Source organism: Miniopterus schreibersii (assembly GCF_964146895.1).
Source record: "Miniopterus schreibersii genome assembly, chromosome: 1".
In the NCBI taxonomy this organism is placed as follows: domain Eukaryota; kingdom Metazoa; phylum Chordata; class Mammalia; order Chiroptera; family Miniopteridae; genus Miniopterus; species Miniopterus schreibersii.
The window spans coordinates 30,618,800-30,645,406 of record NC_138101.1 but is presented as its reverse complement, the minus strand read 5'-3'; the positions used below and the strand labels follow the sequence as shown (position 1 = coordinate 30,645,406).

The window sequence follows — 26,607 nt, the reverse complement described above, 5'->3', positions numbered from 1 at the left end:
TGGCAAGTGATGCTGCCTGAGAGCAAAGGATGCCATGCTCCATGCTGCTGGGATGCCTGAGCCCAGGTGCAGTGCCCTATGCCCACGCTTATCAGCAGGCGTAGCAGAGATCAGACAGGCTGCTTGACGGCCTGTGGCCTAGAGCTCAGGGCACTAGAGGGTCCAGCAGAGAGAAAGTGAGGAGCGGAGCAAAGCAAACAAAGCCGTGTAGCCGTGCTTTCCCACCCCTCAGCCACTACGCGCTTAGTGCCAAGGAGAGCCGGGAGGCGTCGAAAAGGGCCATCTCCATTTTAAGTTCCGTTATCTGGAACTACTGTCCGCAGCAGGGCCAGGTGTGAAAGGAACAATGAAAAATTGAGGGAAGGTCCTCCTCATTCACAAACCATGACACAACACAGGGATGGTCCCCTTTCTGTCACTGGTTCTTGTCATCTGCACATGACACCTGGAACTGTGGTGGGCCATCCTGGGCTATAAGGGGACGAGCCTGAGGACAAGAGCCTACTCCCCGAGAAGCCTGCTCCCTGAGGGGAAGAAAAGGGAATCGGACTGGATCTTGAGGAGGTTGCTGAGTTGCTCCATTAAGGAACTTTGGAACTTGGAGAGTTCTCCAGCCTTTCAGATACATCAGATAATATATTTCATTATTGTTGAAGATACTAGTAGTTGTGTTTTCTGTTACAGCTGAAATCATGCTACCTGACACAGGCTTCTAGCCACCACTGGAGGCACCGGGCACAATCTAAGACCCACTGACATCCTCTAACCTTGGAGCCTACGGAGGGAAGTTCTCCCCGCCCCAAACAGGAGCAGCTTTCCGCAGCTGCCTAGTTAACACGTGTCTCCACCTCCTCCATATCCTTTGTCTTTTTTGGACAAGCATCATGTAATTTGGGGCCACAGATATTGAGTAATTACCATACTGATGATTAGGGATTCACTTCAGGAATAAAGAAATATAATTATAGTCCCATTGCAGCCTGTTTCCATGACAACAGGGGCAATTGCAATTGATCAGCAGTTTTCTCCCTAAACAGATCCGTGAGTCTCATTCAAATGAAATGCTAAAGAGCAATTAACCATCCTCATCAAACAAACTCCAGTTGCTGAAAGAGACTGGAGTCAGATATTTTGTGTGGCATCTTGGAGGCTCATCCCTAACTTGAGTATTTGATGTATTTATATGGTACCCAATAGGCTATAGAGTACCCAGTTACCTAATAATTAAAATAGAAACAGGATACATCATAAAAAATTCAACGAAGAGGAGAAAAGTTTAGAATCTCAGAACACAGACACTTAGAACTGGAAGTCACAGGTTCACCTACCCTGGCCTCCAGGCCTAGTCCTGCACCACACAGGACCAGCAATCACCTAGCCTGACTCTAACGCTCTAGAGGGGCTCCAGGGGCTTCGCACTAACTATTCCACTCCCCAGTTGCCCCACCTGCAGGAAGACCTTCTCATAAACATCTTTAGCTATTATCTGAATCAACTGAGTCTCGGTCTATGCTCTGGAAATAGGAAACTAGCTATCCACCTCCTCTTTATCTCAGTAATACTACTATTACCCTGCATTTGTAAAGAGCTATTTTGGAGCAGACAGTATAATGTCACATGCATTTTTTGGGTCCTTATAATAATCCTGTGAGACTGCATATCCATGGAACCGATGAAGGAGCGGGCTTGGCTGAGGGCACACAGCTCCTGAGAGAAAGCGCCGCATTCGCAAGAGGACCCTGGCTCCCCACCTGTTCCCTCCCACATGCTGTATCTCCAATAACCGCTGTAACGGATGCATCAACCCTTTTCCCCTCAGGCTTATTCAGCCCAGCTTCGTCAATTCTCCCGCTTAGCCCCTAATTTTTACTCATTTACTGGTTTTTGTACCTCTTTTCTAATCCCTGTTCAATTTCAGCACGTGCCAGGTTCCCACGAGGAGAGGACAAATGACCAGGTAAAATAAGTCTTTCCTGACTTCATTTTCTGAAAAGCAGATGACCAAGTGACCTGAGGCACCCACGGCTAATCAGGGAGCCTGAGCTTCACGGCCACGTCATTGGCGACATGCTGTCTCATTACACCAGCCATGTAATCTTCCTTTTCTAGCAGGTCAGAGGGAAGCGAGACTCTCTCCCACGGTGAGAAACTGAAGAATAAATCAGATGACCATTGGATTGTTCAATGGGAAGAGCCCAGGGGTAAAAAGGAGCAGTATTCATATACTTGTTCATTAAATGAATAATTACTGAATGCCTGCTGTGTGCCAGGCACTGCTCTAGAGGCGAGAAGCGCGGCGAAAGGCAAGTTGTACAGGCCTACCCTTAGGGAAAGGGCAAGGACACAGAACAATGGCAGTGGGCCTGATCTAGGCCACGGGGTTGGAGATAGCCCGCTCTACTGAGGAAGGCACATTTGTACAAAAAACATGACGGATGGAGAATCAGCTGGGGGAAGGGTGCAAAGATGGGGGACAGGGTTGTTCCAGACAAAAGGTTACCATGTGCATAATCAGCTGAGTCTAGTCCCACCTCTAACACTAACAGCACTGTGATCTCTTTGAGCCTCAGTTTCCCCATTTGTAAAGTGAAGGAATCAGATCAGGGCTAAAAATTACCCTAAACCTTAACATTGATGCGTGTGTGTGTGTGTGCGTGTGCGTGTGTGCGCCCCCACTAAATAAGGGAATCACGTAAGTGGAGAGTCAGATTTACATTAGCTTTTGGGGGGGATGGAATACATGGCGTCAACCACAGGCATATAGTCTAAGTAGGCAGCTTCAAACATGACCTGTATCTCTTTCCCCCTCTCCCCTCTCCCATCAAGTCCCCCCCCCCCCCCGACACCCGCACCCAATGCAGGGGCTCAAAGTCCTCAACTAATGGGAGCAGCTGTTTGCCCTTCCAAGTCAGCCTGCTCTACTCTGCAGTGATGCCCTACTTCAAATGACCCCTTTTTGTTTCATCCCAAATATCAACCTCCTATTTTAGGGTTTTAGGGGAGGAAATAAGCCCCTGCTCTCCCCTGTCAACATGAACTTATCACTTCAGCCAGACATGACCTTTCAATGCCATGTTCATTGCCTTTTAAAAAAACATCTCTATTGAGATAAAATTCACATATATAAAATTCAGCCCTTTAAAGGTACATGTTAATGATTTTTAGTATATTCAAAGAATTGTGCAACCATCAGCACCACCTAAGTTTAGAAGATTTTTATCACTCCCCAAAGAAACCCCTTACCCATTAACAGTCACCCCCCACCCTATCCCATGCCTGGCAACCACTAATCTTCTGTCTCTATGGATATGCCTATTTGCTATTTTGTATAATTGGAATCATACAGTAGGTAATCTTTTTAAACTGGCATCTTTCAATTAGCATAATGTATTAAAAGTTTATTCATGTATGACGTGGATCAGTATTTCATTCTTTTTTATTCCCAAGTAAGATTCCATTGCACAGATACACACCACATTGTATTCACCAATTCATTTTTCTGATGGACATTTGGACTGTGCCAACTTTTTGGCTATTATGAATAATACTGCTATGAACATTTGTGTACAAGTTTTTGTGCAGACCTATACTTTCATTTCTTTTGGGCTTACATGTAGTTTCACAGTTTGAGGAACTGTCAAACTGTTTTCCAAGGTGGCTGCACCATTTTTACATTCCCAGCAGCAATGATAAGGGTTCCAATTCCTCCACATCCTCCCCAGCACTGGTTATTGTCTTTTATAGTATAGCCTTCCTGATGGGTGTGCAGTGATATCTCATTGAGGCTTTGATTTGCATTTCTGTGATGGCTAATGATGTTGAGCAAGTGTGTTTCCATATGTTAAAGGACATTTTCCTATCTTCGGAGAAACGTCTATTCAAATCCGTTGTCCATTTTTTAAATTGCTCTTTTTTGGGGGTCTTTTTATATTGTTGTAAGAGTACTTTACTTATTCTGAATATAGCCTTATCACATAAGTGATATGCAAATGTTTTCTTCCATTCCGAGGACTGTCTTTTCACTTTCTTGATGGTACTGTTTATAGCACAAAAGTTATTTTTGATGAAGTCCAATTTACTGATTTTTCTTTTGTCATTCCTGCTTTTTGGTACCAAAAAAATCACTGACTAAACCAAGGTCATGGACTTACTCCTTTGTTTTCTCCTAAGAGTTTTACAGTTTTAGGTCTTCTATTTAGATGTTATCCATTTTCAATTCATTTCTGTGAATGGTACAAGAAAGGGGTCCAACTTTATTCTTGTACATGTGGCTGTTCCGTTGTCCCAGCACCTTTTGTTGAAAAGACTATCCTTTGTCCACTGACTTGAAAATCAACTGACCACGGATGTAAGGGTTTATTTCTGGACTCTCAATTCAAATCCATTGATCTATATAGCCAGTATCACATTTTGAGTATCACAGTATTTAGATTACTGTAGGTTCGTAGCAAGTCTGTTTTTAATTCAGGAAATGTGAGCCCTCAAGATGGATTGTTTCAGTTACTCTGGCTCCCTTGCATTCCCACATGAATTTTAGGACAGACTTGTCAGTTTCTGCAGAAAAGGCAGGTAAGTTTTGACAGGGATTGCAATGAGTCTGTAGATCAATTTGGGGAGTACTGCCATCTTAACAACATTAAGTTTTCTGAACCATAAATATGGGATGTCTTTCCACCTATTTAGATTTTTATTTTTTTTTAGTATATGTTTAAGTAACTTTTTAATTTAATTTATTGGGGTGACATTAATAAAATTATATCGGTTTCAAGTGTACAAACGCATAACACATTACCCGTACACTGGATATTTTGTAGCTGCCCTTTATTAAGCTAAAGAAGTTCCCTTTGATTCTATTCGAATGTTTTTATCATGTTGGACTTTGTCAAATGGTTTTTCTGCTTCTGTTGAGATGACGTGTTTTCTGTCCTTTATTTTATTAGTATGGTGAATTATATTGAATAGTTTTTGTATGTTAAACTAACCTTGCACTCCTGGAATAAATCCCACTTGATCATGGTGTACAATTCTTTTTATATATTGCCGGATTCAGTTTGCTAGTATTTTGTTGAGGATTTTTAGTCTGCATTCATAAGGGACAGTGATCTGTAGTTTTTTGTCTTGGCCTAGCTTTTAGATCAGGGTAACGCTGGCCTCACAGAGTGAGCTGGAAAGTTCCCTCCTATTCTATTTGCCACATTCTTCTTATGGGGAAGTCCCTGCCCCTGCTGTTCCGGATCTCAGATGTTCGTACCTTGTCTCTCAGCCACTCCAAATCCTGCCCATCGCCTGGACCCAGCTCAATGAGTCTGGGTCCTCACTCCTGACCCCTTCCTGGCAGCTCCAGTCCCACAGCGTGCTCGCCCTCCTTGGAGCCCCTTCAGCTCTCACTGTGGCTTCCAGCCGGCCCGCACTATGAAGTGCTGCAGTAAAGGCTGTGTGCGAGGCAGAAACTGCAAGCAGGACAAGCAGAGTCCCAGAAAGAAGGAGAGCCTCAGTCAGGCAGCTAAAAGCAGGAGCACACCTGAGCCTGGCCACTCAGGACCAGCAGGGCAACTCAGGGCCATGAGACCAGCTCCCTAGGAAGGCTGCGGCAGAATAGTGGGTGGTTAAGAACGGCCTCTTCACCCCTTGAGTAGTGGCTCAGCAACTTGCCAGCAAGTCAATCTCTGGCCTTAGTTTTCTCATCTTTGAAATGGGGATAAGAATGTCAATCTCAGGGTGCCTTGGTAAGTATTACATGAGTAAATCTATACAAAACACGCTGTATTAAATTCAGCAAGTGGCAGCTTTAATATATGCTACAGCATATCCCCTATGAAAAGGGTTTGTGGTTAAAGCAACCTTGGAAATGCTCTATACTATACCCTTCTTCTTGCAGATTCTCAGAGTACATTAGCATAGTGAAGGCTCTCTTAAGTCCTACGTAAAGGATTCTATTTAATTTGTTTTGGCCCAGAATTTCTCAAATCTATTTGCCAAAATGACCCTTTCTCCCCTTTTAAATTTAATTTAATTTATTTATTTCTTAAAATATATCTTTATTGATTTCAGAGAGAGGAAAGGAGAGGGAGAGAGAGAGACAGAAACATCAATGATGAGTCATTGATAGAGCCCACAACCCGGGCATGTGCCCTGACCGGGAATCGAACCGGGATTGCCTGGATCCTAGGTCGACGCTCAACTGCTGAGCCACACCCAGCCAGGCTCCCCTTTTAAATTTAACATCCATTTAACACACTTTGGGAAACACAGTATCAGTTGTATTTAATTAATAAAGGAAGTCACATTAAGTTGTTAAAAACTGATCATGTTTAACTGTTTTGCTTTTTCCCACAGGCATGTACAATTTAAAAGCAGCAGCCCAGGAGAAATGAAGGCTTCTAACCTAGAGAAAGAACAGAATGCTTTAAAAGCCCAAAGGAAATGAGAAATTTCAGGCAGAAGGAGCAGATCAATAACGAGCTATTTTTGGCCACGGAGACGTTTCTGGAATTACGGATTCTTGGAATCAAAGTTCAGCTCCTTTAAAGTCCCACCAGTGCCGAAATTCCCTGTCATCAGTCCCGACCCCTGCTGGTACTCCCTCGGCCACCCCATTTTGGGGCAGCTCTAGTAATTAGGAAATTCTCCCTCACATGGGGCTGAAATCTGCCTCCTTGGAACCTCTCCCCAAGATCACGTTAACAGAACTGTATGTTTTAGTGAGAGCTGTCCATTTTGGAGACGGCAAATAAAATGTGCAGAAATTCTGTGAATCATCACACAATGTGAAGTACCACGTCCATCGGCGGAGCAGTGAACTGAAAATAAGATTTTTGGAAACAACATCTTTCATCGTCTCCATCTGTAAATAGGACAAATAATCAGAACTTTGGCTATACTGTAAGCAATGAATGCAATATTTACTTTGTGGGTGGATTTATATGGCAATTGTCGATTTCCGAGAAGGGGAATACATATTTTACATGATTTCTATATTCTTGTCTTTTTAAATTTTAAATATATATATGTATATATATTATTATTTTTTAAATTTTAAATATATTTAAGGAGACATTTTTGAAAACTTTTCATCCAAAGCTTATCCTTCCATCTTCATTATTAAGACAAATGTTAACTAAAATATAGTGTATGTCACCCTGGCTGGTGTGGGCACAGGTGGTTGGGTGTTGTCCTGCGCACCGAGAGGTTGCTGTTTCGATTCCCAGTCGCAGGCTCATTCCCTGTGAGGGGCATGCAGGGGGCCGATCCACGCTTGCTCTCACATGTTTTTCTCTCTCTCCCTCTCCCTTCATCTCTCTCTAAAAAATAAATAAAAAAGTTTTAAATAAAATATAGTGTATGTCTCACAAATGTAGGTTTATCAACAAGAGTCAATAATAAAAACAGGTGACATGACCTGTATTTTATAGAAATGCTGCTGTTTGATCCAATGTGGAATTTTCTGAGGCTTTGTAAAAATTCAAACCTAAAGGAAACTTCAAGGGGTAAAGGAATGGAACTTAAGTGAGAAGAGAACGACCAGGGTCCAGGCATAATTCAGTAAGAAATCGGGGAGTGGGCAAAATCTCGGAAAGGACGAGCTGTGTTTTCACAGGACCGTCCTCCCGAAGGAGAACCTTCTACACTCAATCCCACACTACGTTAAAGAATGACTTGGTGACATTTTGGTATCTGTATGTCATTCTGATACTGCGAAGCAAAAAGGCTCATGTTCCTAATTTACAAGTGAAGGAACTGAGGTGAAACTGAAATGGATTCACACTGGACAATACTTAACTATGATCAGGACTGACCTCCCAACAGTTGGGTGAGTTCAGTGCTAGCTGTGTTCGCCTTCCAGTAAAATCATTTCCTTCAGTTAAACTCAAGTTTTCTTACTAAAGACAATGGAAAACAAACACGGGCCTGTCGAGGAAAAGAGTCAATACTGACGCTAACAAGTGCCGGTGAGCACTTGTAGAGCTTAAGTACACGGCTTTCCTGCGGATCCTGTAATTTGTGCTCAATTGTGGTGTCCATTAGAATCTGCTTACTGACACACACCTCAGAGGGTGCTTCTGGCCCTGTCCTTGAAATACAGTAAGAACAACACAGATTACATCATCTATTCCTTCAACATGTACAGTAGGACATCACATTGTCAATAGGTTCTTAGAAGCAGCAACTTTAAGTGAGACAACACAAGACCAACTTTACTATAGGCTGATATAAACAAGAGTTAAGGTCCATATTTCTGTGCACAAAAACATCATTAAACTTCTAAATAAAGACCCCAAACACTTCTAATACTAAACACTGAAATAAATGTGAGCTATACATACATTTTAAAAAGATTAATAAAAACAGGTAAAATTATTCTTTCTCAGCCCACTTATTCCAGTTCAGGGTGGTGGGTGGCCACAGCCTATCCCTTCAGCTCAAGACAGAAGGCAGGACCCAGCCCTGGACAGGACACCGGTCCATCACAGGGCCACTCATACCCACACCCACACCCACACCCATGCCCACACCCCCACACTCAGACTGGGACAATGCAGACACGCCCGCTCATCTCACATGCATGTCTTTGGGAGTCCCCGGAGAAAGCCCACCCAGACAGTGGCCTGGTGGGAACCACTTTTTTCTCATCAATGTTACAATGAAACGATGTTGAAGGGAATGTTATTCAAAGTCCTGCTGTACTACATGAGGAATTTATGCAGTGCCAGGCAGTCCCAGGAGACATTTTTTGAACATCTAAGATGAGGCCCTGACTTCATGGAACTAGTAGTTGAATGAGAGAGAAGCAAAGCAAACCAGTAATTTCCATATAAAGTGACAAGTGCCAGCTGGAGCCAGGCACATGGTGCTGGGGGAACCCAGCTGAAGGCAAGTGAATCACATCGGGCAGTGGGCAAGGGCTTCTCGGAGGGGCTGGCTTCTGAGCTGTCAGCAGCAACATCTCTGACTCCGACTCCAATTCTCAGCACTCAGGTGAGAAAGGACCTTCTGACCCTGCATTTGTGAGTTCTGTACACTGTTAGGGCCAGATTCAGTGCCTGTGTCTGTTCTAAAAAAGGGAGGGAAAGGAAGAGAAGAGCATAGAAAACAAAGGGCAAGATTTGAAAGAACATCGCAGACAGGTTCTGGAAGTTGCTAAAGATGGCCAAGGGTGTGAAGGGGGACCACCGAGTGCCTGAGCAGTCCATATGCTCGATACGGGCGTAAAATCTAATCTGTGACCAACCTTCCTCTTTTCCAAACAGTGAGACATGGCAACCAGGTCTTCCTCAATCCAAGGATACCTGCTGAGCCGAGCCAATTCTGGGCTGCCTCCCGCCACCAGCCAGGGCGGCAGAACAGAGGAAGATCCCTGTGCTCTCCCGGGAAGCGAGGCCAAGCTCGCTTTCCAGCGCCCCGAAGCGGCTTCTGCACAGGACACACCAGGTCCCGCAAGTCTTCCACCTTCCCAGAGATGGTGCACATCCCCTGGGATCCCGCACCCCACCCTGGACTACGCCGAAGATTAAAAAAAAGGTGAGTTATTACCTTAGATTGTCCTCCTCGTCGGAAGAAAAGGTGCCATTGCTGATGCTCTGGGGAGTGTGACTCTTCTTCCCTGCAGGCGTCTCCCGGCAAATTGAAGTGTCTTTCTTTTTCCTTTTGCCAAACAACTTCTTAAAAGGCTGGAATTTGCCTCCCTTCTTCTTGTCTGTGGATTACAAGATAAACACTCGCTGCGGTTGGACAGGGCCGCACTCCAGTGCCCAAGAGCAAATTACAACTGAGCCGCCTTCGGCCAGAAGCCGGGGCAAAGGGCAGCCACCGCAGCGCGGGAGCGGCCAAGCCCGCGCCAGGAACGTCTGGGCCGGGCCTGCACGGCGCGGCGGGCCTCTGCCTCCGGGCCCCAAGAAGCACTTGCAACGCCAAGGGGCCCCAAGCTTCACGGAGGCCCGCACAGCACCCCTCGCACATCCACACGAACACAGTGTCTGCTTTCCCTAACAAAGCAGATGGCTCCTGCCCTTCTCCACGGAAGAAGCTGACATGGAAGCCACACGGTTGTTTAAGGAAATTCATATATGCATATAATCTCTTCTGAGAATCACTGTTTCAGTCTTTTTATTGGTTAATCCTCACCTGATTAACCAATAAAAAGGCTTTTGGAGAGAGTGGAAGGGAGGGAGTGAGAGAGGAAGAGAGAGAAAGAGAGAGAGAGCTTCCTGCACATACCCCAACCAGGGCGGGGATCGAACCTGCAACCCAAGTGCAAGCGGCCCTCAACCCGGAACCGAGCCCTCAACTTCTCAGTGCACAGGCCGACACTCTAACCACTGGGCCTCACTGGCCAGGGCTGTTTCAGTCTTTAGACACAAAAGAAAATCGCTAACTCTTGGTATAAGCTTTGTCTCCCGATTCCCTCCATCCATATATGTATTTCTAGTTTATCTCTGTTGCCTCCTTTTAAAAATATTATGAAGAGCCCCAAAGGACTTGCTATGAACATCTTTCCATTCATTACTTCATCCAGTCAAGACCCAGGCTCATAGCCAGCATTTCCTACAGATTTTTTAGGTAACACCTTTCACTTCTGCTTCTTCAGATACAAATTTCTCCACATCACTCCACTCTTACCTCAGCAAAGAAAGTATAAATTATCCCATACCAGAAGCATCTTCTCAGATGCTTTAAGAAGGTTAAAGAACCACTTATCCAGTGGTCAGGCAATCTTTTCCTTAAATTATTTAACCCTAACTATGCATCACTGCTTTAAGAACTTTACAAATATCAATTCAACCCTCACCACTATTCTATATGGTAGGTACTATTAACGTCCCCATTTTACAGATGAGAAGCCTGAGGCACAGAGAGATACAATAACTTGTCTAAGTCATGGGAAACATATCTTTGAAGCCAGAGTGAGGAGCTTTGAGGGAAAAGGAAAGCTGAAAATGCACCATGTGTATAGAAAAATACTTGTACAAAACACAAAGGTATGGGCCCCCAACTTAGTATCAAAGCCCCCAGAACTTTGCTCGCCAGAGTCTACAGAGAGATCTGGGTATAAAAATGAAGTTAATGATGTTCAAGGTCATTGTCTCATTTCCTCTGGTGATCTTCAGTTCTGGCTTTTTTAGAGAAAATTTGAAGGATGGAAGAAGTGTTTTAAACCACTTTGCCCTAAGCAGTGGCATAAGACAGTGAGGAAGCAGATAAAATAATTGCTAATTAAAAAAGACATACGCTGGGATCCTTAGTACAGGTGCGAACAGACCTTCAACCTTCAGCAGTCCCAGAAGTAATACTGTACTATATCACATTTAACAGGAAAGCAGATTTCTAACATATGAGATGCCTCCCATATACCTAAGGCTTTGTGCTAGGCATGTAGTCCTCAAAAAGTTAGATTTTCACTCTGTATTACTTAAAAGACAATAAAGTGTACAATACAGTTGAGATTATATCGTTAAAAAATAGTAAAAACAAAAAAATTTAGGAGGTTTGACTTTAGAATGTTTATATGCTTTCAGTGGTTATGTATTCAGGCGTATAGGCCAGAGATTTCCATGACATCCACTTTTGGTTCCCATGAGCAAAATCTCCAATGGATAATTTTTTTAAATTATCATCAGTGTCTTCTGAAGACCAGCAAAGAACATTAGGCAAGTGTTAAAATAATTGACCTTATATGAAATGAATCAATAACAATTTTTAAATTAAAAAAAATTCCATAAGGTACTACGGCCAGCATTACATTATTATGTAACTGGTCTTTGGCGCTGACTGATAAAATAAGTGCATATTTTCTCTATGACTGTCCAAGGCTCAAAATATGTGAATCACACCATCAGTGTAAACAGTCACCACTATAAATGGTCAAGGAGCAATTTATGCTACACTTCACTTGCTTCTGAGATAAATTCTTCCTTTTCCCCTTTATTTTGCTTTTTCTCACTGAAGAATTATCTAACCCCAAATTGTCTAATCAGGAATATTCTAAGAGACCATAACAAAGATCTAAAAACATCAGTTATGACATCATTACTTCCAGCCTGGGCTCAGAAATCCAGCTTTTAAGCTAACTAGAGAATTGTAGATTATGTCAGAATATATTGATAGAAAAAAAAAAAACACCATCCTTTGCTCTAAAGTCAGGGTGGATGTGGTGATGTTCAGCTGAGCCAGAACCAAGGCAGTGACTATAATCAGAGACAGATTAGTTTCTTGAACAGGTCACTGACGGGTGACTCGGTCAGTCGCGAAGGCTGGTGAGGTCCTTTGTATTGCCTCAGTGTCCAGAATGGTGGCAGCCTCCGTATAAAATATTTGTTGCATGGGTCATATTGTTGGGGGACACAGAAAGTGAACAGGACCTGGGAGAGCTGCACACAAACCCGGGGACGGGATAAGCCAGGTTGGGGAGGACACCAGGATATGGAACCGCAGCTCAGAGACTTGGGGCTGCGCGGGGTGCAGGATGGCCTCCGCCAGGGGATGCCGTCTGCAGAGCCGGCGAGCCGGGCACTTGGCGCTGCACTTCACGTGGGCAGTGGCCTTGGCATGAACACACACGTAGTATATACTGGAAGACGTGGCAAAGTCCAATGTCAGGCAGCACCCTGCTCAGAAGTACCTGGGAAAGGCTGTTTCAGCAGTGCCTCAGCTGTTATCAGGAAGGTAAGAGGCCAGTAAAACCTACCTGCACACTCTACCCAACAACCACTCCTTCCTACCAGGAGAAAAAGAGCTTCTAAGTCCCAAGAACACCAATCTCTCTTCGGAGGAGGGGGCAGGACACAGAAGCTTACAACCTGCTCCAAAGACTTAGTGTCTGGTCGCATCTCAGGTATAAAAAGTAATTTCCACTTCCTCGTGTTCAAAATTAGTAATACATTTTCTGTCAGAAATATCTTTACATTTTAAATACAATTTAAAAGTTGATTTTTATGGTATTTTTACTATTGACTGTGGCAATTAATTAATTTTCCAGGGCTTTATGAAGAATCCCAGTAACTGCATTTAGCCCACCCTACATCCAGACGGCAACTATGATTAAGCAACATCGACAGGGAATGAAACTTTATAAATCAGAGTGGCGCTCTCTCTTATTTACTCAATCCCCCCAATTTTATTCTCAAAGTTCAGCATTAAGATATCTCACATCAAAAAAACAAGTACCTATATTTCGTGAAACATTTGCAATTCTATGGCGCAACCACCATTATGAAAACCTGCAACGTGCCTATAAATATGCATTAAATGAACTATTTTATGATCGATTTATGATTTGGGGCCTGTATACACAGTCTGTCTCCACAGAACCAACTGGCTGAGTGCATGGTCATCACTGGCAGCTATTTTCCTGACAGATGACACCAACCGTTCTTGTGAATATTTTGGTACAGATGGGGCCTAAAAGATGAAAGCGTTTTTTAACAATGTAATAGAGCAGAGCACTTCTGCAATGCTAATGTGAAATATTCCCAAAGCCAACTGCCACAGAAAAGGACAGTTTAGCAACGTTTTCACCAACAGAGTATTTAGGATGGCATTTTAGAATTTTACAACACAAATTTACCTCGGTTGGGTGGTTGGGCAGTTGGGAGAAGTGGTGGGGGGGGGGAGAATAAATATTTTCTCTATTGTTTTTTTTTTTTTTTAATTGGCTGCAGCTCTAGTTAGGGGTTAAGTACATGGGCTCCAGAGATAAGAATAGTTGGTCCACATCCGGATCCCATCTCTTACTAGCTATGAAACATCTGCTTACCAGCCTCTCTGGAAATGTACCATCTTAAGATGTAAGACTGAATTTATTGGGGAAAAGACAGTGGGTGCCATATTGCCTCAATATTTCACCATTTTTGTGTGTGTTGTAATCTTTCACATGAAAGGACCTATATATGTATATATATTACCTTCAGGGAGCAGGGTAATTTTTATTCTTTAAGTACTGAAGTGAATTAATTTATTTTCATCATCCACCAATTACTTTAGGGATTTTTTTTTTTCTTCATTAAAAAAAGTGCTCATTATCCATTATTTCACAGATATAATTATATACCATTTTCTGGCTGCATCATCATAATTGCTAGTTTACACAGAAGATTCTAAAAATTAAAAATCACTGGGCAAGTCAAGCAAATCTGATTCATTTTCCATTTGTCATAAGGATGCAATTCTTACATTTTCATTTCTAAACCTAAAATAATAAAAGCATTCAATTTCTCTGCATTGGATTATTTACATGGCACGCTTTCAAACAAGAAACAGAATTTCCGATAGTTCATTTGGAGCATCATAAATGTTTCAGTCTGGGGTTTCTCAGACTGGGCTCCGGTGGATAAGAGGCTATTATTCAAGGACCAGTACATTTGAGAATCAGGTAAAATAAAGTTAAATGTTTCTTTACCACAAGACCTTCCAGTCTTTAATATGCTGATGTCATGATTGCTCTCCAAAAGGGCAGAGAATATGTAGTGCTTCCCAAACCAGTTGGCCATGGAAACTTGACTTTCTAGACATCCGTCATGACCAGTGTTCCTTTGAACATATGCTGGGAAACACCTGTCTTCATAATTTCTTTCAAACAACTTTTAGTTTCTCTAGGTACCACATATTTCATACACACACCTCCCCTAAACCAGAGCACCCTGCTCAGTAAACCTGAGTGAGCTCAGGAAACCTGACTGAAACACTTTGGTTAAATAAACCTAATGTTTTAGGTCAAGTTCTGATTTCAAACATATATACTTAACGTATGTAAATATAGCATATACTAAAACACAGGACATACCAACTGTCTGAATCGTATAATTTTACCATTTAAGGGGAACTTCGCAAAGCTTTTCTTAGCTCTGGAACATTGGAATACTTTGGAGAAGGAACTGTCTAGTAAAAAAGCTTACTTACCGGAGGGACACGGTGATACACATATGCTCGGTGGCTACCACAGTTTTACTGGACTCCACAACCCTGGTACCTTTTGATACAGACTAAGAAGCAGGCGACTTGTCAGGTGGACTGTGCTCACCAGTGTGATGCAGTGACAAGACCGAGGACTGAGACTCTACTTCTGGAGAAGAGGGAAGGGGCCCCATGGCAGCCGGTCAGGTTACATGGATGAAGAAGGAACAGTTTTCTCCTTTCCTGGGGAAGCATGGAGGGAGGAAGGTATCTGCTGCTGTGCTAACTCAGATAACGGAGAGAGAGTATCAATAATACCCTTAGAAGAGGACAGGGTCCCTGGGACAAATGGCGAGAGGCCCGGGGTGGTGGTGACTGCAGCTTTCACCAGTCAGGGCCACCGGCAGAGAACGCGTGGCCAGCCCACACCCAGGCTCCAGGTCCCGGACGCCTGGTGCATGGACGATGGTGCGTGTTGCAGACGTGTAAGGAGGATGAGAGCTCGGGTTTGTGTTGTTTCCTCTCCCAGAAATGTCATTTGCACTCTTCTCAGTGTGCTGAATTTCTATGCAAAGCCCTAGGTCCTCGAAGCTGTTCCCAAGTCCCCAAGCCCAGTGATAATTAATCACACCGCCCTCTGGCTTCGGAGCACGATGCTCATATTTCTGTTGTGCCCACCATATGTCAGGAGCTGAACTGTGTCCCCCCAAATTTGTATTTTGAAGTCCTAACTCCCAAGTACCTCAGAATGTGGCTGTATTTGGAGAAAGGGTCTTTAAATAGATAACTAAGGTAAAATGAGGTCATTAAGTGGGCTCTAATCCAGTATGACTGGAAAACATCCATATTCACCTTGAGTTTTGCTACCAAATGAATTTGTGCCAAAATTATTAAGAACTCTGGGGATGGTGATCTCTTTACAAAGTTCTGCAATCATGCTGGCTTTGAAAATGCAAATTTGTTCCAATGTGATTGATCTACGCTGTCTCACCCACGAGAAACACAAGGTGAACACAAAATACTGCATCCAGCTGACCTGAGGTGTAGGGCTCCACAACAGTCACACACATATGCCTCAAATATCTACAGGTACCCCAGACTGCCCCCTGTGTTATATGTATCCACACATGTGGTATTATAGTTTTCTGTCTAATTTCGGATAACCACACTCTCCCACCTCACAAAACTCACAAGCTGTTGCCCTCTGATGATTCCCCAGTCCACCAGCAAACTTTGGGTCTTTTTCAAGGTAAAGTGCTATATTTATTGCAGTATTTATGAATCTCATTGCCATTTATGTAAATGTAAATAAATATAAAACTGCTACATTTTTAGTTAGGTTGCTATACTTTTAAATGGTCACTGATAAATTTTTAAAAATATATTTTTATTTATTTTAAAGAGAAAGGGAGATGGAGAGAGAGAGAGAGAGAAGAGAGGGAGACACTGACTAATTGCCTCCTGTACCTACCTCGGGCTCGACCTGGGATCAAACTTGCAACCTGGGCATGTGCCCTGATCGGGAATTGAACTAGTGGCCTTTTGGTGCACGGGGCAATGCTCAACCAACTGAGCTACACTGGCCAGGGCAGTTACTGATCAATTCTTTGTGTTGTGCTATTAATCCCATTTTTCCCACTAGCCCTTGGTTTCATTTTGCGGTTTTGCAAAATGAAACATGTTGATTTTTAACAATGCATGCATCACATTATAGCAGAATTGACTGTGTGTATCTAAATAGAACCTACTGAAATATGTTTGTACTTGCCTAAGTCTACACAAGGATCTATCAATTAAAATGACTTGGCTGTTTCTTGGGCCCCTTATTTCTTGAAACCACATCAATTTTTATTTTCCTTGCTTTTCCCATTGGGCTCTCTCAGAACCTCCTTTAATATATTTCACAATAACTAAAAAGAAATAGTATTTAGAAATAGAACAGAGGCAGATATGACTTTTAATGTGAAGCCTCAGTGTTTGGCCACATTGCTCCCACATACTGGAAGATGAGTGGGTGCTGATTCTTTTTCCTGCCAGTTTCTGCCACTTGATTTTAGAGGGTGTTGTGAATCAACGGCCAACTCTGAGCCGGAAATAATGGCAGGGGAGCCGCCTGCTACCTCGACCTGCATACTTACTTAGTGCGGAGCAAGCTACCCCAACAAAGGGAGCCTCCACACGAGGGCTGGACACATAAATTCATTTCAGTTCAACACACTCAACAGCCGGCACCTGTAGGGTTGGTGTGGGCCGGCTGACAGCACAGGGTGAGAATGAGGTAAGTTGGTCCTAGTTCAAACAAAAAAGACTTGGGATTGCAGTTGACCCCGGGGTATCAGTTTCCTAGGGTTGCTGTTAAAAACTACCACAAATTGGGTGGCTTAAAACAACAGAAGTGTATTGTCTCACAGGTCTGGAGGCCAGAAGTCCAAAGTCAAGGTGTCAGCCGGGCCATGCTGGTTGTGAAGGCGGCAGGGAGAATCTTCCTGGCCTCTTCCAGCCCTGGTGTTCCTGTGCAGCACTTCCTTTTGATAAGGGAGTGGTGCTGAGCACGCCCAGCTTTATGGCTTGGTGTGTCAGACAACACCCAGGTCATGAAGGGCACTTCAGGCCACCTGGTAACTTGGGGGCCTATGGTTAAGCCTTCAGTTTCTACTAATACTCATTAGCAAGACAAAGGCTATTTCTCAAAAGGTGAGTAGTTATCAGCAGAGGATGGCAGGGGTTTGCTCCAAAATGTAAAGGGCCAGTGCTGTGATTAAACCACAGGGACCCGCCAAAGGCTCCCCATAGCATCACTCTTGGTCAGCGGCACTTCAAGCACCATTGGATCCGCTGGATCATTTGGCCCATATGGCAGGACAGTTTGCACAGCAGCCTGGACCTGGGCTGAAACTTCTCTTACTTTGGACACTATTTTTTAGCAACAATGAGAAATACTCATTTCAAGTGGTCATGTGAAGGTGGGGAAACATGCGCCAGAATCTTAAAGATCTGTGTTTGTTTAATCACCTCTGCCATTTTCTAGCTTCTTGGGACTTGTTTCCACATCTGTAAAATGGGGCGACTAAACTACACTATCAAAAGTCCGTCCCCATCCTAAAATTCTATGAACTATTTCTTTCAAAGGCTAGGCAAGTTTACAATAAGTTTTGGCCCATAAAACTTACTACTCTTTTCATCAATTATTAATTACATTCATTACACTTTCTCCATTCCTCTTTGGTCTCCAAATTTTGCTGGTTTTGTTACCATCGTATTTCTTTAGCAAAAGTAAGGACCTTCTGCGCTTGGGAGAGGCAGTAACATAGTCTGCAAGTCCGTAAAACAGGGTGAAGTCATTCCATCTCTTCGTGTCAGGACCCAGGTCCCTATTCCTAGGAATGACGATGCTGATGGAGAACGAATAGCGTCTCAGTCCTAGAATCTGAATCCCCAACCCCCACCACCCCACCGCCATCCTGGGGTCTCACTCAGTGAGATTTTCTGAGAAAGGTAACTAACATGTGAGCCTCAAATCTAGCAAAAACATGTGAACCTGCCTTCAGACACACTTCTAGGGTATCAGAGATGACGTTAGCTACTCAGGGTTCCTTTTAAGTTCTGCGGGACAAAGTCAGATGGGCCCAGACAGCCTCAGACTTACAGGCCAATGACACAAATGAAGATAGCTTTGGTTGCTGACCAATTCTGCCCCAGTAGATTCAGATTTTGCTAGCTCTGAATTTGCCTGTTTGCTCTTCCTGGTGCCTTGTATATTTAGAAATGTACGCCCTACCTGGACTCTTACTCCACCTAACAATCCTACAACTTTATATCCTGCCTACTAAACTCAGCCCATCTATGGTGAAGCAGTGTTCTTCTGTCTAGCACAGGTCAGTGCTCTTTCTGCAAGAGCCCTGTGTACACAGTGCTCAGTGCAGACCTGGGACTATGACTGATGAACAAGTATTTACTGGAGTCCTACTGCATGCAGAGCACTGAGCTGGCACTGGCACATCACAGGAATTACTGAGTTCCTGATGCCAGATAATAGGAGGAATTAGTAAATTTAGTAAAAAAGAAATTAATCAGTTGTGTTTCAAATTCACAAAGTTTTCAGGATTCTGGCCTCCTATGAGAAAAAGTGGAGTCCTGCTAGGTGAAAAAACCCTGGTAGCAGCTGACGGGGCTCTGTCTACCTGAGGGTAAAGGGTTTAGCAGTAGTGGCAAAGGTCTGATGGGGTGTGTGTGTGTGTGTGTGTGTGTGTATGGGGGGAGAGGGTGCACTAGAAAGAAGGTGTAAAGTCTTCCCTTGAGGGCATGTGAAGCCCAGGGAGGCTTGGACTCAGGGGAATCCTAAGGCCAGTGTTCTTCAAATAGTGGGTGGCAGCCCATTTAGTAGACCCGGCAATCAATTTTGTGGGCCATGACCAAGCGTCCTTGAAAACTAAGCTGAAAAGAACAGAGTGGAATGCAAAATCAATCAAGTGAGTACTATTTCATGAAATTTTTGTTTCTAGTTTATGTGTGTGTGCATACACAACTTTATACACACATATGTTCTAATATAAAACATTTCCTGCTCTAGCTCCAAGACAAAAATATTTGAGAAATGCCAATCAAGAAAAATTACCACACTTCCCAGTAAGTTAGGCATTTCGATGCAAGAGTCAACAACTGTTTATCAACACAAGCCATTGCATATGTGGCAGTCACTCTGGCTAAATGAGGATGGGAAAGCTTTGCATGCAAAAACTAGCTGAAAGCTGCCAAAGCCATTAATGAAGCTCCCAGACACTGCCAAAGCCAGAGCCAATGTTCGTGCTGCTGAAATCTCTATTTTGGCTTTGATCACTTTGCTTCTCAAGTACTGAAACTCTATCCCAGAGATCAACAAAATCTTCCATTTCTTAATTGAAGGAGGAAGACAGCTTTAGTAAACTTAAGGCTCTGTGGCTGCCGAGCTTGGTTTTGGAGCATAACTTAAAAACTCATAATATGGGGCATAACTTTAAAAACGGATCATGCTTTACCTTTTGGACATGCTCGACCTTCAATTGAAAATTCCTCCAATATAAAATTTCATGGAAGGTGATTTGACTTTGGGTGGTGAGCACACAGTACAATACACAGATCTTGTAACACAGAAATCCACACCTGAAACCTATATGATCCTATTAACCAATGTCACCCCAAAAAATTTAATAAAAAAAATTTCATGCAGGAAATCAAATCTGCAGGCACCAGATTCATTTCTGCTGAATTGCCTCACTTGATATTTTTCAAGTGCCTTTCATAGAACAATTCCAAAGAGTTGGAAGTGACGGTGAAGTCACTACTTGCTTTCTGCATCAGACCAGAGAAGCTAACTCAGATCAAGGTCAGATGCTGAGTGAAGAAACCAGGTCTCTGAACTCTGGTTTAGGAATACTCCATTACTTTCCATCAGTTTCTCAGGGATTCCTTCCCTAGACCAATATCCAAAGTACTGATGAAGCCGTAGGGTATCAGGCAAAAGGCTGAAAATGATCATTCTGGAACCATTAAATGGAAGTGATGTATAATGCTCCTTCACACATTGTGTGGAAAATTTTAGGGCTTCTTGTTAACCTGTACAGAATGAAGACAGGAATGGATTCAAGAAATATTTAGACATATTCATTAATGATAAATTCCCAATGTTTAAGGAGGTCACAAAGATATTTCATAGTATGTTCGTAATTAAATGAAGTTGATAGCAAAGGAGGCAAATGCTATTTTCCCCCCATAAATAATAAAACTAGTAAACTTCATTAAACTTTGGGGATGTGCCAGGCTTGAAGTTTCACAATCCCACATTTCAGAGATAAGGAAACTGAGGCTCAGAGAGGTGAAATGATTCTGCCCAGAGTTACATGACAATAAGTGGCTGTGCTGAGATTCAAACCACATCTGTTTGATTCCAAATGCCACGCTCTTACCATTTTGACGCATTCTGAAGGATGTCTTGGTGACACTATTGACTGACAGCTCACTCTATGCGAGGCATATGAGCTCTGGAGTCAGACACGGGGTTTGGGTCTCAACTCATGTACTTACTAGGTATGAGATTTTGGGCAAGTTCCATACTCTCTTATGTCTCTTCTCTGTAAGAGGGATAATAATAATATACAGCTTATTGACCTGTAAGGATTAAATACTGCACATAAAGCATTTAGCAGAATGTCTAGCATCTAGTAAATACACACACAAAGTTACTATAATGCTAGCGAGTATTAAGAAATTCATGGAGCCCTGGCTGGTTTGGCTCAGTGGTTAGAGTTGGCCTACAAATTGAGGGGTCCCGGGTTTGATTCCAGCCAGGGGCACATGCCTCGGTTGCAGGCTCAGTTCTCTCTTTCTCTCTCTCTCCCCCCCTTCCACTCTCTCTAAAAAGGATGGAAAACATATCCTCAGATGAGAATAAAAAAAGAAAACAAAATTCATTGATTTGTAAAGTACATGATTGTCTACCCACCAGGCTATACGCCTGAAACTAATACAAAATAACACGGACTGCAAACAGTAATTGAAAAAAAAGAGAGAGAAATTAATTGAATTTAATGAATGGGCATGTGTTGACCATTATATGCATCTCTCAAGTTATTGTGAAAAAGAGAAAAGAAATGAGGAAAGGAGATGAATGGGAAACATGGAAGCAAAATGGGAGAAAGAAGAGAATGATGAGGCAAAAAGAAAGTTAAAGAGCTTTAGATATTTTTCAGAGTAACTCAGATTTACTGAAAGATGCCAAAAAAATTTCTTTATCTGATTTCACCTCAGTCTCAGAACATTAAATCTTACTGGGATGGGACAGCATTCTGGGTAGTGAGAAAATAATGTTAACCTTCTTTCCTAATCGATACATATATAATTTAAAATGAGAGTCCGAAGCGCCACGAGATAGGGTATCCTACATCCTGCCAGTGGCACTCAGCTCCACAGGCAGGCCGCGAGGCTCCGGGTCAAGGGCAAGCGGGCACGTCCCGAGAGCACCTTCTCCCTCTAAACCCACGCAAAGGGCCTCTGTGGAGATGGAGACTTTCGTAGACTCTGAAAGACAACTGCCAAGGTAGGCGCCTGGTATTTTAGTGAAATTTAGTGCCTCTAAGTAACTTATTGAGTCTTGATTGCACCTTAATATTTACAGACCCATGCTTATGTTAGCTCTTCAAGCTGAGTATGAGCTCCACAAGGGCAGCCATCCTGTCCTCTGCTTCCTTGTACCCTTTACGTGACCGACCTAACTGGAGGGAGACAAAGACACTTAATAACTACTTCCTGGCGAGCTGTGGTTCTAGGTCATTCCAAGTGGTTCTAGGTCATTCCAAGTGAGCAGACTGCCAAAAGTTTAAAACAGTCTATTGTGTCTAAGTGCCACTAATTCCCTCAAGTGTGCACTTTTCCCAGGAGGACACCAGGTCTGACTCAGGATGAGTTATTTCAAGAAATTTCTCCTAGTCACTTGAATGAAGGAAGCTCTCTGAAAACAAATTGCCCTGCGCCGTTCTCCACAATGCTCCTGACTTTTCAGTGGGAAACAAATCACGCTCCTGGTCTGTGTGCAAGAAGAGCCTGCATCAGGGCGATAAGCTGAGTATCCCCTAATGGATCCCACAGCCCTGCAACTGGGAAGATTAATTCCACATTCTGGCGCTGCTGTGATATTTTATTCATTTACTTATCTTGGGGGGTACAGCACACAGAGTCCTCAGCCTCGCAGAATCCACTCTCCCGTATTGTTTATCTTGATAAAATGCTGTGGCTTGCTGGAAGTACAAAGTGTCCATGCAAAACCCAACAGAACTCTTTAGGTGGGTTTCCCTCTCCCAGTTATTAACTGAAAGGCTTCCAACTATTCGGGGAGAGGAAAGGAGTTGAGATGCCTCCCGTGACTCTGAAAGCCAAAGTGGGCTTTTTTTTAGATTCCAGAGTTACTGTCAGCTGCCACTCAACAACTGCTAAGTCACACAACTGCCAAAGGAGCTGATATACTATCTGTCACTCACAACCCAGGAAATCAAGCCAGGTGAGAAAAGGCTATCATCGTGCAGGACAGATCTAGCAGAGAGACTCAAGAGCTTCAAAAATACTGATGACACCTGGGCCCCAACTCTTAGCTTATGAGGCAGAAAGAGAGAACATAGTTTGCACAAGGGTCTCATGCCACGGTGGTTTTTAGCCTTATTTTTCCCACAAGCCCCCTGACAGATGATAGCTCGGGGAGCACAAAGTTTGGATCACGTGCAATCCCCTTGCCCCAGCGGCAATGCATCCCTTTCTCTCTCATTCAACAAAGCTTAGTAAGAGGCAGGTGAGTGGGGAGGACTTGCAGAGGGCTAACTGAATGCATTCTATCTTTTTTGAGAACTTAGGTACTTTACTAATAACAACAGAGTGCTTCGGGGAATACAGCTTTATAGAAAATTGCTGCCCTACAGGCAAGAAGCTGGAGGTCACTCTCTGATGCCATTAAGGGTAACAATGATTGCCTATTTCCTCCCCCCACCCATTTCACAACTTCAGAGGATAAGTCCAGGGCCTTTTCTTCACGTTCCACACTTACCTTCTGCACTGACTGAAGCCTAGAGTTTCCCAATCAAGCAAGGGACTGGTAAATGATCCCAGTCAAAGACAATGCGATATGGGGGGGACGCATGCATGGCCCACCTGGAGAGCTCAGCAGGGTATTTGGTAAGTTTTAATAAAAATGTCTACAGTGTGACTCAGGGTATGTCCAGGAACCGTTGGGTTAGCTTTTGACACAATTCTAATTCCAGTAAAGAGAAAACGGCCAATGGAGTCTTCGGCTCAGGATTCTGCCTCCGACAGTTGCTCTGAGAAACTGTGAGCAACAGCATAACTGCCCTCCACTCCGCTGGGCCAGCTCTCCTTCCTGCCCTACAGGCTATCTGCCCTGCAACTAACTTCACTTACACTCACCTCCCACACATGGCCCAGGTGAAGATACAAGATCTTTTCATGAAAAGATACCAGTGAAAAAAGAAGGAAAGTGAGAGGGAAGAGCTTAGATATTTAGTTCCACTCAGCAATTTCTAGCTTCAGAGGATAGGAAAATAGCTTATCAGGGAAGTTTTATTTCCCCCTCTGTCTGACAAAATAAAGCTTTGCTGAGAACTGCATTGCAGAGCATGAGATCTGGCTGGCTGCTTAGCCTGGCAGGGTGGGGCCGGCAATCAAAGCCCTATGGACCTTGCAGGCCTTGGCCGAGGCCTCCGGCCCAGCCCCCTCTCCATCAGCATCCACCTAGGGCAAATGCCAGGCTGCTTCCTGGCAAAACAGACTGAGTCAGGGCCCTCACGTGAGGAACTTATCATAGCCAATATTTTGCCTGCATCTTATTTAAAAGAAGAGAGAAAAAGCAATTAGATGTATGCTAGGAAAAGAAAATCAGTCTAGATGCCAGTGAACTTAAGCCCAAATTATTTGCAACCTCAGCCAAACACTGGAAGTCCGATTTTTACTTCACTTCTTTGAAAGGCAATAGGAGAGCGAGTGTTAGAGAGAGATTATCAGTAGCAAGGTACCATTAAGTATTCTGCTCTAGTATCTGACTTCGGGAAACACTTGTCCCAGCCAAAACCATGACTCATCCTCTGCTGCCAGTCACAATAGGAGCTCGACTGCTGCAGTCCCACAAACCGTGCAACACTCCTCAGAAGAAAAAGCTTTGCTCCAGCATTTTGGGAAGATTCAAGTCAGTGCGGAAAATGGAAAATCACCATCACCACTTCACATTAAAGAGAGATGGCCAAAACCCAACCTGAAAGTACCAAAAGCTTTAGTTCAGAAGATCAGCAAACATTTCTGCATCTGTTTGTTTTTAGTTGTTTTATTTCGTTGTTGTGTTTTGGCATGCAGTGAAATAGTATATGCTAGAAATCAGACTGAGAGATTATTGGGGAACCTAAGATTATTCTACATAGCCATTCTAAACAAGTGATGAAACCGCTAGCAACTGTGTGCCAAAGATAATTGGTAGAGTCCTTTAATTTAGATTCATACTTTCATTTATTCAGCAATTACTTATTGCCTGTCCACTCTGAAAAAGACTTTATAGAAAATACTAAGATATCCCTAATATAAGATAGGAAGTGGTATGTTCCATGACAAAGGGATGGTTGTTTCAATGAGGGAATTATCATTTCAAGATGGGGAAGGCTTTCTGGTAGAAGGGGAAAATGAACGGATGAATGAATCATGAATAAAACATGAGATGTTCAGAAATCAGGGAAAACTCTTTCTGAGTGATGAGCACGGAGACATGAAGGTGAGCAGTGAGTAAATCAGACTGACAGAAGCAATATGCCAGGGCCTCAGAAAGGGGTGGTACTGGATTTGTGGAAGGGATGCAGGCTAAGCACATGGGTGTGTGGGAAATGTGTCCAGCCTTCAGATGCTGTAAGTGGAAGTTAAATGAAAAGCTGTAACAAGTAGAGCAGACAGGACAGCTACAGGCCTGCAACAGGGTCCTAGAGGCCTACTTCTGGGCAATGTGTTAACCTGTTAGTTGCTGGACTATGGGGTGGAGTAGGAGGGTGTCAAGGAAGGCTTACCACAGTAGGGTGCTGGGGGAGGGGAGGCATTGGGAAATGTGAGTCCAGAGTATTTACCAATGAGTGCAGAGTATTTCTGAATTTTACCAACCAGTATAGCCACACCGATGTACAGTAGCTGATTTTCAGTTCTGTGGTAAAAAAAATATATACATATACATATACGTATACATATACATATACATATATATATATATATCAAAAGCTAATAAAAGCTTTTGTTTTTTTTTCAGATTTGTAGACTAAACCTTTACTTGGATGTCAAACTCATGATATCTAAAGCTGAATCCATCATGTTTACTAAAGACGTAACATCTTATGATTACATCAGGAATTGGCACCATAAGCTACTCAAACACTCATTTCGGAAGTCTGGGAATCATTATTAGACCCATAACATCACTGTCAGCATATGAAATCCCTTTCTAGTTTTGGGGTACTATCATTGTGTGAGTTTTTATGGGAGCCAAGGCTACTCTCTCTTTCTGCCCCAGCTTTTGATTTTCTGGTCAACTCTCATATATAACATTTTAGGGATTTAGTTGAAATACAGTCAGATGTGTCCTTAAAATATATTACGTTAAAATAGTATATTAATTTAATTATCCCTATATTTTCATTAAATAATATATCATTCTGGAAATACTATATTATTCAACCGTGACATTTTATAAATCAATAATATACAAATTGTTTTTGATAATATTTTGATAATTACCCTTGTTATTTTCTCTTCTCACTCTTTCTGACACTCATATTTCTAATATGTCAGACTCAAGGCAATATTCTCCACTTTTCTTATTTTTCTCAACATTGCCCATCCTTTTGTTTTTAATTTTGCTTTTCTGGGGAATTTCTGCGACTTTATCTTCCAACGGTTTTACTGAACAATCTGACTTACTTTAAATGATTAATTTCCAAGAGTTTTTTATCTTCTGAATGAATAGCACCCCGCTCTTTTTCCACAGAGCAGTATCTTTCTCTTATCTCTGAGGATCGGACCACATTTTCTTTGAAGTCCTCCGCTCCCTGCATTGCTTCTGAGTCCTCTGAGTTCCCTTTTCCTGCTTCTTCCCTTGCGTTGCTGCCTTTCATGCTGGGTGCTTTAATCAGATGTCTACTGATTCTTAGCTGTTCACTCATA

The 26,607-nt window shown here is 43.0% G+C and overlaps 1 protein-coding gene across 7 annotated transcripts in view; it reads right to left on the bottom strand.

Annotated features, from left to right (window-relative positions):
- The window catches only part of CRACD (capping protein inhibiting regulator of actin dynamics), a 205,315-nt gene that overhangs the window by 35,458 nt on the left and 143,250 nt on the right, over positions 1-26,607 (bottom strand). For 4 of the 7 annotated variants that reach the window (XM_081162801.1, XM_081162800.1, XM_081162799.1 and 1 more), the window contains one exon: positions 9,532-9,694. The exons of 2 other annotated variants lie outside the window; for them this stretch is intronic. In XM_081162801.1, the coding sequence (XP_081018927.1) occupies positions 9,532-9,694 (163 nt within the window). Of the gene's footprint in view, positions 1-9,531; positions 9,695-26,607 lie in introns of those variants that run through there. One more of the 7 variants, XM_081162805.1, reaches the window with a different exon arrangement.